This window comes from Lactuca saligna, chromosome 4, assembly GCF_052625555.1.
Source record: "Lactuca saligna cultivar CGN05327 chromosome 4, ASM5262555v1, whole genome shotgun sequence".
Taxonomy (NCBI): Eukaryota; Viridiplantae; Streptophyta; class Magnoliopsida; order Asterales; family Asteraceae; genus Lactuca; species Lactuca saligna.
In genome coordinates, this window is record NC_136420.1 from 81,765,595 (window position 1) to 81,780,257 (window position 14,663).

The 14,663-nt window shown below is 34.5% G+C and overlaps 2 protein-coding genes across 2 annotated transcripts; one reads left to right on the forward strand and one right to left on the reverse strand.

Moving 5' to 3' along the window:
• The first annotated feature begins 983 nt into the window (after nt 1-983).
• NF-YB6 (nuclear factor Y, subunit B6) lies at nt 984-4,026 on the forward strand. Its single transcript, XM_078986937.1, has 2 exons — nt 984-1,076; nt 3,247-4,026. The coding sequence occupies exons 1-2, from the start codon at nt 1,019-1,021 to the stop codon at nt 3,840-3,842; spliced, it is 654 nt and encodes a 217-aa protein (XP_078843063.1). The 5' UTR covers nt 984-1,018; the 3' UTR covers nt 3,843-4,026.
• A 173-nt stretch (nt 4,027-4,199) lies between these two features.
• LOC145042217 (tRNA (guanine(9)-N1)-methyltransferase-like protein) lies at nt 4,200-5,725 on the reverse strand. The gene is made up of 3 exons (XM_078990600.1): nt 5,161-5,725; nt 4,667-5,026; nt 4,200-4,538 (listed from the first exon to the last, which is right to left on the reverse strand). The coding sequence occupies exons 1-3, from the start codon at nt 5,656-5,658 to the stop codon at nt 4,326-4,328; spliced, it is 1,071 nt and encodes a 356-aa protein (XP_078846726.1). The 5' UTR covers nt 5,659-5,725; the 3' UTR covers nt 4,200-4,325.
• Nucleotides 5,726-14,663: the final 8,938 nt, after the last annotated feature.

Below are 14,663 nucleotides of genomic sequence, written 5' to 3' on the forward strand. Positions count from 1 at the left end.
TTAATGCACGTATACCATAACGTAATGGTAAATTTAAAGTTTTTCAACAGACCCACATTTTAACTTCTCTTTCTCTTTATTTTCTCCTTGGTTACACTCACACAACCACCACCCGAAGCCACCACCACCATCTCACCTAATCTCCGGCGGCTGGTGATCCACCATGGTAGGAACAAGAATGGAGGAAGTTACTGAAAGAAAGGAAAAAGGAGGAAGGAATCGGATGAATGAGAGAAAAGTTGCATTAATGTTGATGTTTTTGCTTGTTTTATCATCGGGGTTTTTCTTTCCTCATTATATGCAGCACAATGATGATTCACCATCGTCTATGTTACCTTTGTTGTTGTTTTCCCTTCTTCCTCTTTTGATTCTATTTTATTCGTTGTATCTTGTGGTGTTTGTTTGGTGAATTTAATTAAACTCTTTGATCCATTATTAATATAATGTATCAATATTGTTTTTCTCTGGGATGGATTGTTGTAATATCAAGATATGATAATGTAATATCAAGATATGATAATGTAATGTAATGGTTAATTAATCTCTCAAGTCTCAAGCACATTGCCATGCAAAATGGTATGTGTAATGCTAATTCTTACTTGTTTTTATGAAAAGAAGAGTAAAAGTAATGCATGCATAGATGGAATATATATTGATATTGGAAAAATGAGATTTTTTGATATGTAAAACGACAGAGGATCGAGTGGGGCAGATAAATCCAAAAAGGGGTAGGTGTGGCCATGCATTAGCGAAAGAGGGTGGCGGTCAAATGCGCAGTGAATGCGAAGGGGTGGCTCCGGCGAATACACTGTTCTTGTTCACCGCGCCTCCATGCCACGTGTCTTCATCTTTCCCACCACCCCACCATCTACATTTGCCTAAGAAAACATGCACTCTCTCTCTCTCTCTCTCTCTCTCTCTCTCTCTCTCTCTCTCTCTCTTTTCTATCTGTTATCAACACTTCTATTTTTTTCAAATTCTAGAGAGAGAAAGAGAGCTTCCTAGAGAGAGAAAGGAGATGGAACGTGGAGGAGGTTTCCATGGCTACCACAGGCTCCCCATCCACCCTACATCTGGTACTATATATAATTTACTCTATAAATATATTTATAAATATATATAATGTTTCTGTTACTTTACTGGGGATCTTTCTTTTCCTGCAACTGCATTGGCCTCTCCTTATGTCTCTTCTTTATTCATTTCAAGAAATCTTGAATTAGGTTTTTGATTTAACTTCTGCATGCAAAATGTGTTCTTTCAATCATGTCAAGTATCGTTAATTCCTCAGTGTTGTGCTTCAACTTACAGACAATAGTTCGATGCAAAGTTTTGTGAGTAATATAGTGCACGATTAATTAATACAAATGTCGACATCTTTCAGTGATTCGTCTACATTCTTTATTGCTTCACAGACAACTAAGATACTCTGGATTAACTTTTTGTTTCTAGTAAACAATTTTAACTTTTCAAACGAGAAATAAATTGGGGGATCGTGTTGATGAGAGAGAATATATAATATCGATTGGTGATGGGTGTGTTTGAAGTTTTTAAGGTGTTATGAGCAAGTATTGTTGTTCATCGGCCATGGAAGTCTGTTTGATCTGTTCTTCGTTACTTCTTGAGTCTGTGAAATGTGCTAATTGCAGAAGACAAATAGTGTAGAACAAGTGGCATGCATGCAAGATTATCTGTCTTTCATCTTGACAACACGAATCTGTCACATATGCACACTTTGCCTCCTTCCACTTTCAAGTTTCAACCTCCTTTTGCTTTTCTCCATTTAAATCCATGCTTATTTTTAATCTGTAAGAGAGGACTTGGTATATATTAATAATTTAATATGATTTTACATTGTAACATTTCGAAATTTCTCGACTTTTAACAATCGACCAAATGATATTAATCTATTATTTAATGTTTTAATCAAGTATTGGAAAGAATGATAATTTCCCTCCTCTAAAATCTAAGTACGTTCACTTCAAAAACATAATGCTATGGTATCTAAACTCAATTTAGTTTGTTCAAATCTTGAGTTTTGACGGATAGTTTTGTATTTATAGATAGTTTTCACCTTATTGAACACAACATTTTGTAAATTCACTTATACTCGATCTGTTGGTGTATTTACCAAAGCACATTGCCAGCTCTTTTCAAAAAAAAACTTCACTGTCTATATATAGCCCGTTTTCATGATGTGATCTCCAAACTTATTTTGGTTTCTTCAATACCATCGTGATTTTTGAAGAAGAGTGTTACCAATTTAGCATAGCTTTAGTTATAGATAGTCTATTATTGTCATAGTTGCTTTTGTATTAAGTGTATATATAAGCATAATAGAGAAAACCACAACCTACTATGCATTTATATACGGAAAAACTCTTATTATATTATTTTTTTGTTCATAAAAAAACATTATCGTTTACTTATTGATTTTATCCATTTTTTGGTAATTACTATTGATCAGTTTGATTTAAGTGATGTGGTAATTAAACGTAATGTGACTAATGTGACTGATAACATGGATGGTCTATGGATGGTCCATGACATCCTTTGGCCTCTTATAACAACGTATCAAAAGGTATAACTTCATTATCAAACATGTCATTAGTCACATTATATATTGAGTTTTTCTTCTTGATACGCTATAGAAGTCAAAGGATGATATGGACCACCCATGTCATCATCCACAATTGTCGACTTACAATAAACCGATTAATAGCTTTCTATTGGAAATATTAATAAAATCTATAGGTAAAAATAATGTGTCTTTTTCTCTAAAAAAAAAAATAATATATGGGTTAATTTTGTTTCGAATATAGTTGGATAATAGGTTGTGTACGTTTTTTTGTATTTTCACCTATATATATTTGCATATATGTTTTTTCCATATTTCCTTTTACATTATTCTAAATTTCTTGCTTCTCACAGAAATCTATCAAACCCATCAACCATCATTATCTTTAATTGATTTATCACATTTGTTATATTACTTACAAACGATGAGAAGGTTATATTCACCCGTTGCAACCAAAATATGAAGGTAAATTATGTCCCCATCTCAAGAAAGATGAAGTTGACTTGAACTCTACAAAATATTGATTCTCACCTCCCCTCTATTCTATCTAATCCGATGTATCTCTTATGGATTCTTACCACCTATTTTGTTTAACTAGACATTTTCACGTTCTGCTATGGATTCTCACCTCCTGTCTAATCTGTAAACTTGTCACACTACCTACTCTACAGGGATGCACCAACCGGACATGAAGCTCAAGCTCCCCGAAATCTCCACCCCTACCACCAACACATCCACAGATGACAACGAATGCACAGTCCGAGAACAAGACCGCTTCATGCCAATAGCAAACGTGATCCGAATCATGCGAAAAATCCTCCCACCACACGCCAAAATCTCTGATGATGCAAAAGAAACAATCCAAGAATGCGTATCCGAATACATAAGCTTTGTCACTGGTGAAGCCAATGATCGATGCCAACGTGAGCAAAGAAAGACCATCACAGCTGAAGATGTCTTGTGGGCCATGAGCAAATTAGGGTTCGATGATTACATCGAGCCACTGACTGTGTACCTCCACCGCTACCGTGAGTTTGACGGTGGTGAACGTGGGTCCATAAGGGGTGACCCGCTGATTAAACGAACCGCTGACCCGGGTCCATATGGGATGGGTCCTTTTGTGCATGGGTTTCATATGGGTCATCATCATAATGGGTTCTTTGGTCCTGCTAGCATTGGTGGGTTCTTGAAGGACCCATCAAGTGGTGGGCCTTCTGGTGCGGCTGCTGTTGCGGGTTTCGAACCGTATGCTCAGTGTAAAGAGTGAGAAATGGTGGTGATGATGAGATCATGATGCATGTGGTTTGTTGTTGCTTCTTTTTTTTCTTTTTTCTTTTTTTGGCTCATGGTATAACAAATTACATTGGGTCACTTTGGAAAGGCATGTAAAACGGTTAACATGCTGATCAAGTAGTGGTAATCTGCTTTCCTTTATAAGATTTTTAATTGTCTGTTTGGTATGATGGAATGGATCTGAAAGCAAATAAAACGAAATATAACCTGTAATGGGCACTATATGTTGAAACATAATCTCCAGAATTAAGGTTTAAATGTTTTATCGAGTTATAGGTTAACATTCGTTTTTATAAATGCATTAGTTCATCTAGTTGTTTATTACCCCAAATTTAGGTAAATATCTGCAATAGAAGGCTTCAAAACCAATTTGTAACTTTGAACACAAAATCAAAATATGAAAACAACAGAAACATTAATAAGTTACAATGAAAGGCTACACCTAAAATTAAGCTACCTATGTTTCAACGCATTGCCTTTTAATCTCTTGATCAAGTTTCTCTTCCTCTTCACCTTCTTCTTCTTCTTCTTCTTCTTCTTCTTCGTGGGACCCTTGTGCTTCAGTTTCACATCTTTTCCTTTGTGGAATCACATGGAAGAATGAAGCTTTCCAGTCTTTAGTTTCCAAGTATTTGAGAAGTATTTCCATCACTTGATTTACTGTAAGGACCTAGATTTAGAGACACAAACAACTTATGAGACCAAATCCAATTTGTCAATTTTAGGGTAACAAATAGTTTTAAGTAAATGGAAATTCATTATATAAAAACATTCTACAAACCAAAATCATCAATATACCTGAGAACCAGACATCTTGAGGTAGTTGCCAATGGGGAGTTTTGCTGTTTGAATTCCTTGATCTAAAGCTTTCTTCATGGTTATCCCTTTCCATCTATTTCTATCAACAAGCCCACCAACAATATAGATTTTCTTTGGATCTAATTCATCGAGCATAGTTTCAGAATCTGCTGTTAGATACACCAAATGCTCCTTTTGAGTTTCAAATGTATTGATATATGGACCATTATCTTTCTCAATTATCCATTTATCAAATCCCGGGATCTTTTGTAATTGATTTCCAATTTCTCCCTCGTAGCCAGTCAACCAGAGATGAGATGGGATTACACTTCTTCCATTCACAGCATAACAATACATTATCTGTATTTTAATGTCAATAAGTAATCCACACAAGAAAGTTTTAGTTCAAGATGATTGCTACCAAAACACCAACAACAACTTTAGTGAAAGAATAACATTTGTAAACAGCCATATGAAATGTTAAGCTTAATTACCTGTTTAACGAGGCTATGAATCTCATTAGGAGCCATGAGATCGGAGAATTCAAGATCAATAACGATGTTTTGCCCGTGTTTCTTAGCCTCCGATAGTCTGAGGGCTTTACTCTCTCTTTCCTCCGACCTCTGGTCCATTCTCTCTTTCCTCATCCCTTTTCTTGTCTCTATCATCTTCAATTTCTCTTCTTCTGATAAATTCGAGAGCTTTTCTTCCCATTCTTTCCGTTTCCTCTCACCCTGTCGTTTCTTCTCCTCTTTAATGGCGGCTTTTTTCTCTGCTTTTTTGGCTTCAAATCTCTGTTGCTTTAATAGCTTCTTCTGTGCGTTTTTGGATAATGGTTGTGGTGGTGGAGAAAGGTGGCTTGCGCTATCGCTGGAGTGCTTGACAACAAGATTTTGGTCGTCGGCGGCGATGGTATCCATTCTTGCGATTTTAACTTGGTAGTTTTGCCGGTTAAAGAGCCCTGAGGTTAATAGATTGTTTAGAGTGAACATGGTTCCTTATTCTTTATTGGAGATTCATAATGGATTTTGGATTAATGGCAACATTGCCAACAACAAATTTTGGCCCAAATGGTTTTCTTGCCTAAGAGACCGGAGTTGTTACAGTATGCATATGTTGATTTAAAGGATAGTAAATATATTACATAAAATATAATAATATAATTACATATTGATATGTATATAATATTAAAAATAAGTTAATAATTGTTTAAAAAATAGTAAATATATTACATAAAATATAATAATATGATTAAATGTTGTATGTGTATGGTATATAAATAAGTTAATAATTGTTTACAAGTTGTTATAACATATTTTAATTATTTCATATAATATGATAAAAAAATATATAAGTATAAAAAACTTGATTTCAATAGCCGATGTTTGTATGTTATAAATAAAAATAAAAATAAATTTTTTTTTTTATTTATGACAATTTTTAACTATCAATAATTAATCAATTTATTTAAATATTTTTTTTGTAATAATTAAATGTAATATATTTATAAGTTGCATGTAAATTTTGATATTTGGATTTCATTTTGATATTTAACATTATATTTAACTTTTAGTTATTTTTAAATATTCAAGCAACTATCTTTTCCGAAAAATAATATTATTATTAAAATATCTTTTTCTAACGTCCAAAAAATACCGATAAAAATTTTCATTTAAAACCATTAAATCCATATAACCATTTGTTCCAAAATCAATCGGGGTAAAATGTATCATTTAAACATCAAAGTAAAACAATAACAATCAGTGTGGAAAAAGCCATCAAGGGGTGTTGTGTGGTCAAGTCGAACCCCTCTCTTTTGAACTGGAAGTACCTGAAAATGTTTAAACCACAAACCGTAAACACAAAGCTTAGTGAATTCCCCAAAATATTGCATATCATACATAGGATAGGCAATGTTATGTATCAACCATAGTCTTACAATCACTATCAGCCATGAGTCGAATAATGGTCTTTCCCTACCAATGTCATGAGCCGAATAATCGTCTTTCCTTACCATGCCAAGAGTCAACCCTGATCTTAGATATAAGTGCCAAAAGTCACCTCCTGGTCTTCCATGAGAGCATCACAAAGAAAACTAGCATCCTACATATAACCATCGGGGCTAGACCTTGATCTTGCATACAATTGCCAAGATCTACCACCTAGCCTTTCATACATATGTTAGGGGCCAGTGACTGGTCTTCCATACAAGTATCACAAAGACAACTAGCATCCTACGTAGTATAATGAGAATAAACACCTCAATCCTGAAGAAAAGATAAGCCACACACTCGAGTCGACGATAACATGTCTCATCTTGCTAAACATACACAATAAAACCCTAATTAACAATTAAGGTGATAACCAACTCTCAAAAGGTCTAGGCTCACAACTAAATTTCTTTGGGCAAAAGATCATTTTTCCTTTCCTACACTAAGTCCCAACATGGTTGACCAAAAGTCAGATCGGTCCAAAAGTCAACGGTCAACCCTCAGTTGACTTACGCTCAACGTAGAGCTACGCTTAGCGTACAAAAGGCTACACTCAGTATAGAGCTACACTTAATGTATAGAAGGCTACACTCAGCATAGAGCCCATGCGTCCTAAAATATTACTTTTTCCATGTTATCCCTTCAGCTCCAAAGTACAATTCAAGTTTTAAATCACTTATCCAACATCATCATCATCCAATAGGGTCTACCCCCTCTTTCCTTGAAGCCCAAGGCCTTTACATGATCGAATTACAGTCCAAAAACTCAAAATAAGATACATCCCGAAACTGGATGTTACACTTTTGATAAGCTTTTTTTTGTTAATTTGGCAAATAAATTGAAGTTTTATATTTAAAGATTAACCATTATAATCATTATAATTAACATTAAATTTCAATGAATCAATTAATTATCAAAGTCTTTCGAATTGTAGTTGTAATGCCCGATTTACAGGTAAATTTCTTAAAATTTAAATGTTTAATTATTTTTTCAAAGGGATCCATTATGCTTGGTATAATTGAGGTACGTTGGGCATACCTATTCGAGCCTTAGACACAGGGTTTTCCCCCTGGTATGTTGGGTGTACCTAGCGTACGTTGGGTGTACCTAGCGTACGTTGGGTGTACTCGAGCCTAGGGTAAACCCTAAAATTTAGGGTTTGGATCCTATTTAAGCACCTTATAACTTCAACACCCCTTCTATTATCAGCCTCCTTCGTCCCAAAGCAACTCCCATGAAACCCTAATCCTTTTTGATAGAATATTAAGCCTTGTGTATGTTTTGGTCTGCGTTTGGTGCATCTTGAAGGAAGAATAACCCTTTGGAGAAGCCCTTGTTGACTAGAAGCTTGTGGATCCAGAATCTATTCACCTTGATCATCCTTTTGGAGGTATAACGTCTCAACCTTATTGAATCATCTTTTAGATCTATTAAGTTTAGAGTTTTTGGTATATTTTGGTCCCTTGAGTTGATTCATGTGAGTATAAGTTACTCTAGAAGTTTAGAATAGTATATCTGATTTTTATGAGATCTCTTGTTCATAAAAATGGCACCTTGATGGTTTTAGCTCAACAATGCAAGAGTTGATGGTCGTAATGTGAAGTTAGAGTGTTAGAAAAAGGTGTTGGGCCTTGTTAAGCCATGCAAAGGCATCAACTTGCTGACTTTATCATTTATGGTGTTTCCCTTAAGCAATATCTGTTTTTTTGGACGTTTGGACTTAAGTCATTAAGAGCTTAACGTGAAATTTCACCATCAGGGGAGCATGATGGGCATACATATGCGTACGCTCATTGTAATGCATTCAGCCTCCGTTTTCCCTTGTCGTGTAAGATTGTGCGTTGGGCGTAATAAGGTGGTACGCTTAGCGTACTCACCAAAAAAAACCTTTTTGGGCCATTATTGGGCCTTAAGACTTTTGGGCCATTCTTGGGCCTTGGGTCATGGTTTGTTGAGCCTAGAGTAAGAAAGGGTAAAAGGGTCTTTTACCCTTTTTGATAGAGATTATGATTGGTTGGTTTGGCTGTGAGAAGTCGTAGTAGCAGCATCCAGAGAATATGATTTGTGCATCTTCAGATTGATGTAAGTTTCCTCACTGTATTTGTGGGTGAAAGGCACTGATGTCAGTCCATTGGATTATATTGTAGGATGATAGTGATATTCGTGACACTTACTGATATGCCTTTATGTGTTGGGTGTCTTTGTGACTCTTGCTAGTATGATTGTATGCTTAGTTGTAAGGGGTGAAATAGATCCATACTGGTTTAAAGATATCGAAGGAGTCGGAAGGGAATCAAAAGTATGAAAGGAATCAGGGTTGAAATAGACCTGTTGTTGTTGGATTAGGTGTCTAAGCTCATAACTATAATTGGTATGTACTTGACCCAGTTATAGCATGGTCCTTTGGGGTTGCCTTCATCAATGCAATTTGATAGGATGAATTTTTTTTTAGAAGAGGTTATTTGTAGTTTATTAATATATTATAAGTATAATATATTAATTGAGAAATCATATTATTTAATTAGTATTGATCAAGAATTAATTCAGTGATCAAAAGAGACTAATTAAATATATGGGGAATGATTATGTAAACCAATAATACTTATAGTTGGGCTAATGATACATGGTTGGTTAGGGCGGACTAAACACATGTGATAGTCCATAAGGTTTAACCCATGTAACCCATGAGATATGAAGAGTCATGTGAATTATGGTGTGCATGGATGTAACCCTAGGCTTTCCCACCCTATAAAAGGATCCCCATAGTCACCAAAATGGGCTCCCAAAGCATTCCCAAGAAGAACATAACCGATTTTGAGCTTCCTAGCCACTTTTCATAAGCCTCCTTTTGCACTTGGTGTTTGTGACACATTAGAGGTGCTAAAGCTTTTGAAGGCTAAGAACTCTAAGTTACAGTAAGAGGTATTCATCTACTTAGGTTTTATGTTGTATATCTCAAAGTTTTGTATGCTAGCTTAGGTTTCATGCTTTGGAAACAATATTGCATGTATAATAGAGAAAAACCAGATCCAAAGCATCTAGGGTTGCATGTGTACCATAGGGGTGTTATAGTGCTCAAAACCCAACAATTGTATGTTATGTATGATATGTATGTATGATGTATGATATATGGTATTTGGGGTATATTTTAAGTTTATATTTCGGGTACTTTTGGTTCGAGAGGGAAGAGCTCGACCTGATCGCAGTGCATCCACCCATGTTTCCACAATTTTTATGATTTTGGGATTTGTACTCTAAGAACCAAATTTACATTGGCATACTTTGATTTTTGTTTTAAGAGCCTTGATTTGAGGGATTCGGGTACACTCTCGAGTGTGTCTGAACTCAAACTGAGAATTTGGTAAAAGTTTCATAAAAAGAAATGATTTCGAAAAAGGATTTCTACTATAACAAAGGGGTGTGATGTACGCAATCGATCGAGCTCAACTAAGTGTTCACAAAATACGCATACATGTTTATTGATCCGGTATGTAAATATGTGAATAACATGTTAGATTAGGTGATAAGTCTGTTTTATGAAAGTACTAAATTGTCATAATCTGTTGAATTGATGAATAATTTTCTAAGAATGGCACTACTTTGATGAGTTGTTGAACTTCATATATAGGTTAATATATCATGCTAAAAGTGGGCGGAACCTACAAGTAAAACGAATCGCTAAAAGAATGAAGAAACAGTGTTGGGAAAATTGGCCATGCTTCAATGTTTTGGTCATATCTCAAGCTTTGGAGCTTCAATTGACATTAGTAAAGAGGTTCTGGAAACTAGACAATATTTTCTACAACTTTTGTGTTTTGTGTTTCTGCTAGTTATGTCATTTTGATCACTAAAACATGCACGGAAGGTGAAGGATGCCTCTAGGCATCTAAGATGTCCCCTAGGACGTCAAAGTCAAACGGTTAGCATCTTGGCAGATTTCGGAGAAGAAAAGAAGAGGAGGACCTCGTCGGCATCTTACACGGCATCTAAGACGTCCCCTAGGACGACTAGAAATTTTAGGGGTGTCCCGTGTTGGAACTGTACGTTTCGGAAAGCATAAGAATCAAGGAAGGACATCCTAGAACGCGTATAAGACGTCCAACGTTTTTGGCCAATTTTTAGTGTATTTCAAGGACGTTAGAAGGCATGCAAAGATGTACAAAGAATGCCTAGGCGTTATACATGACATCTAAGACGTCTTCTAGGACGTCTAACGTCCCATATCGTCCGATTTCATTATTTTCTGCCAAATAATATAAATATGGACTTAGCCATTCGTTTTTAAGTTTCCCACCACCAATTTTCAGAGCTTTTTCCTGAGTTTTTGAGGCTTCTAAAACCCTTGCAAACATTTGGAAACACAAATCCATTCCATCTCAATCTGGATTCAAGGCAAGAGTTCATCGATTTCATCATCAAGCTATAAGTTAAGATCATTTCATTGGTTAATCTTCATCAATTTGTTTTTCCAAAAACTACTTCTTCTCCAAGGTTTATTTGTTTTATACTTTGATAATCATTAGGCTATATTTGTTTGATGATTCTAAGTTTGTTTATGGATTTCATTAGTCATTTCATTTATTTCATCCAAATTAGTGTTTTTATGAACTCAATGGAAGGCTAAATCATTAGGGTTACTTATGGGGATGTTTAGGAATTTTGGTTGATTCTAGTTAATTTCAGTTGTTATTTTATGTTCCATATGATAATCTTTTGGTAATAATGATTGAAATTGAGTTATATGAATTTGTGTGATGTCATAATTAAGACAATCTATTGTCAATTCATCATTTGTTCCAATTTCAATTAGTTTAGGAATAAATACAAGTGATTGAATCAACATATATTATTCCAATTTATGATATTGAATCTTAATATGGTAATAGGTAGTTGTAAGACACTTCATTGCTAGTTCACTAATTGTTCCTAATCCATTTAAACATAAGGAGTAAGATGTCACACCCCCAAACCGAAACGGCGGAAACGTTCGGGGGTGGAGGACATCATGTATAGTATCACAACAATTGCATCATAGTAATCAAAGTAAACACAACCATTACATTGAATATATACATAAGGTATTTACATCAGTTTGATTCATATATATATATATATATATATATATATATATATATATATATATATATATATATATATATATATATATATATATATATATATACATACACACACACATCAAAAGTATAGCAAAATATAAAAGACGTGATGCTCCGTCTTCTCAAAAACCTGCGAAAGTACCTGTCTACTGATTTTCTGAGAATACAAGTGGTTTTCAAAGAGTATCAGCATTAGGCTGGTGAGTTCATAAGCATGTTTTTGTAATGAAAACCTATTAATGAATCCGTGAAAATGTTTGTATGTCTCCAAGAAAATCCAATTTTTTCTTTAGTAAAGAGAGGTAGTCTTAAACCATAAGACCAATTGTAAATTCGTTATTGAATTTTGTTTTTGTATATGAAAGTACTTGTGTGAAATCCCTGGCTAACACCAGTAATATAAGTAATGTATTGTATGAAAACCCTGACTACCACCAGTAACGTAAGTAATGCATTATATGAAAACCCTGGCTATCACCAGTAATGTAAGTAATGCATCGTATGAAAACCTTGGCTATCACCAGTAATGTAAGTAATGCATTGTATGAAAACCCTGACTATCACCAGTATATATAGTAGTTTTATTACTTAAAATAAAACCATTAATTGAAATCCCTAGAATCCTCCAGTTGTAGTATGTAGTAGTTTTATTAATGAAAATAAAACTATTGAAGAATGAAATCCCATAAACAAAAGGTTAGTTTATACTATTGTAAGTTCGTATAACCATGCTTGATATGACCTAATGACCCCTACGATGTTCTTTAGGCGTTGGACGTTATGACATTGGTCACCCCAAGCATGCCTGTCTAACTGTAGCTAGCAGTTTAGGTGTGGTATAGTCAATCATGAATAGATATATTCACAAATCTCATGCTTTCCCTCTAGGAGACTCAGGTTATACTATGATGGGATTTAGCCCACACCCCGAAGGGTACAATTAAAGTACTGTCTCACAACCATGTATTAACTAGTTTACGTGTAGTGTAATGTTCTTTTGTACTTGAATCTATATGTATGCCTTGTAGAGTAATAATAATTATACTTAAATAATTATTTAGTAATGTACTCTTGTTATCCGAAAAATAGTATTGTATACCATAAACTAGTTCTACCATAGTTTACATGTTTGTTATGAAGTACGGTTCTTGAATTTGTAAAATGGTGTATTGATCCCCAAGCTATACCTATTATAGTTTTGTATGTATGTTTACTCGTATGTATTGAATTCTGTAAAAGTTTGATGATGCTTCAAAAGTATATCAACATAGTTTTAAATGTATAACATGTATGTTACTGAAAACCTTGCAATTATCATTGTATATTGAAAACTACCCTCATGCTCATCATGTTACATAAGGGATAAGAATATTTAAATATCTTTATAAAATGCAGTGATTTCTCAGTTTGTATCAATTGCAAAGGTTTTTAAATCCATTTGAAATCATTTGTATAAAAAACACAAAATCCTACCTGAAAACATTAAAAATAGTAAAAGGTAGGGGTATGAACTCACAGTTGGTTGCGTGTATGTGTCGGAAAACGAGACTGGAAATGAGGACCCTCGAGTTAATGTACGCGGCAATTGATGGAATCCTAACAATAATTAAACACATATTTGCATTTAAATTAGCGAATCCATTAGTTAAAGTGTTAGAAAACACTCGCTTTTGGTTAAGGAATGTTACCGAGACTCGATCGAAGTGGAAAAAGTGGGTTTACAGCCAAGATCCATGATTTAGGGCTGATTGCGGTCGTGAACGGTTCTCGGCCGTGAACTGATTTCGTCCATTGATGAAAGACCCCAACTTTCGTATTTCTGAAAGTCCCAAACTTTCATACTTCACAATACTATTACTCCAAAACATGCTACTTGCATATTCATAAAAGCAATATTTTACATTGATAAAGAGGTTACAAACTATTGGATACAAACTGACTATTACAAAGTGTTATATATTACATAACTACCCAGGATATTGTAATTTATACAAATATAAACTGAAGTACAAAAGTATTATTACAAACTATTCAAATTCTTTCAACAATATATGATTATACTAGTTACTTGTCACCTGCAATTGTTAAACATTGATAGGGTAAGCGGTGACGCTTAGTGAGTTCAATAATAGATACAATATAATGTTATGTCACATATATATATATATATATATATATATATATATATATATATATATATATATACTTCAATATGGCATAATCAAAGAGAATCAAGGAGCAACAAAGGCATATGTGAATTCATGTGACAAGCTTTTCATATCAATCAATGACTTGATTCAAAGATATACAATCAATAAGACATAACAATTTTCATACTTGATAAACATCAACAAAGCTTCGGCCCAAATGGCACAGAAGACATAAGATTTCTGATTAACATCTTGTTAGATTTCAGGCTTATAGTCCTGTCTAACCATTTGCCAATGCCATAGAATAAAAGTCATTCTCTTACGGAGACATGCTCTACATGACCAACGGCTACGTACCAGTACCAATGTGAATTTAAGTCCTTTCACTGATCACATGGTCAAAGGTATTACTTTTGCTATAAAAATAGCAAATAAAATAACATGGGAAAATAACCCGGAATAATAACACTGAAAAGCACATAGCACATATAACACATAACATACAATTGTTCATATATATTGAACTCACCTTGAAATAACCGGGGTTAAAATAATAATTTGGGTAGCACTTCTACTCCAAATATGATTTTCTGGGGCGAAACCAGGGTTTTTAGTTGAAAACCGGACTTTACTCGGGCATAGTTTCGACTTGAAAATAAGATTTTCTCGGGAACTTCGGGGCGTCGACGCGTGCTTCAGATGTCGGGGATGATAACGAGACTTCTGGGGGTTAAAAGTG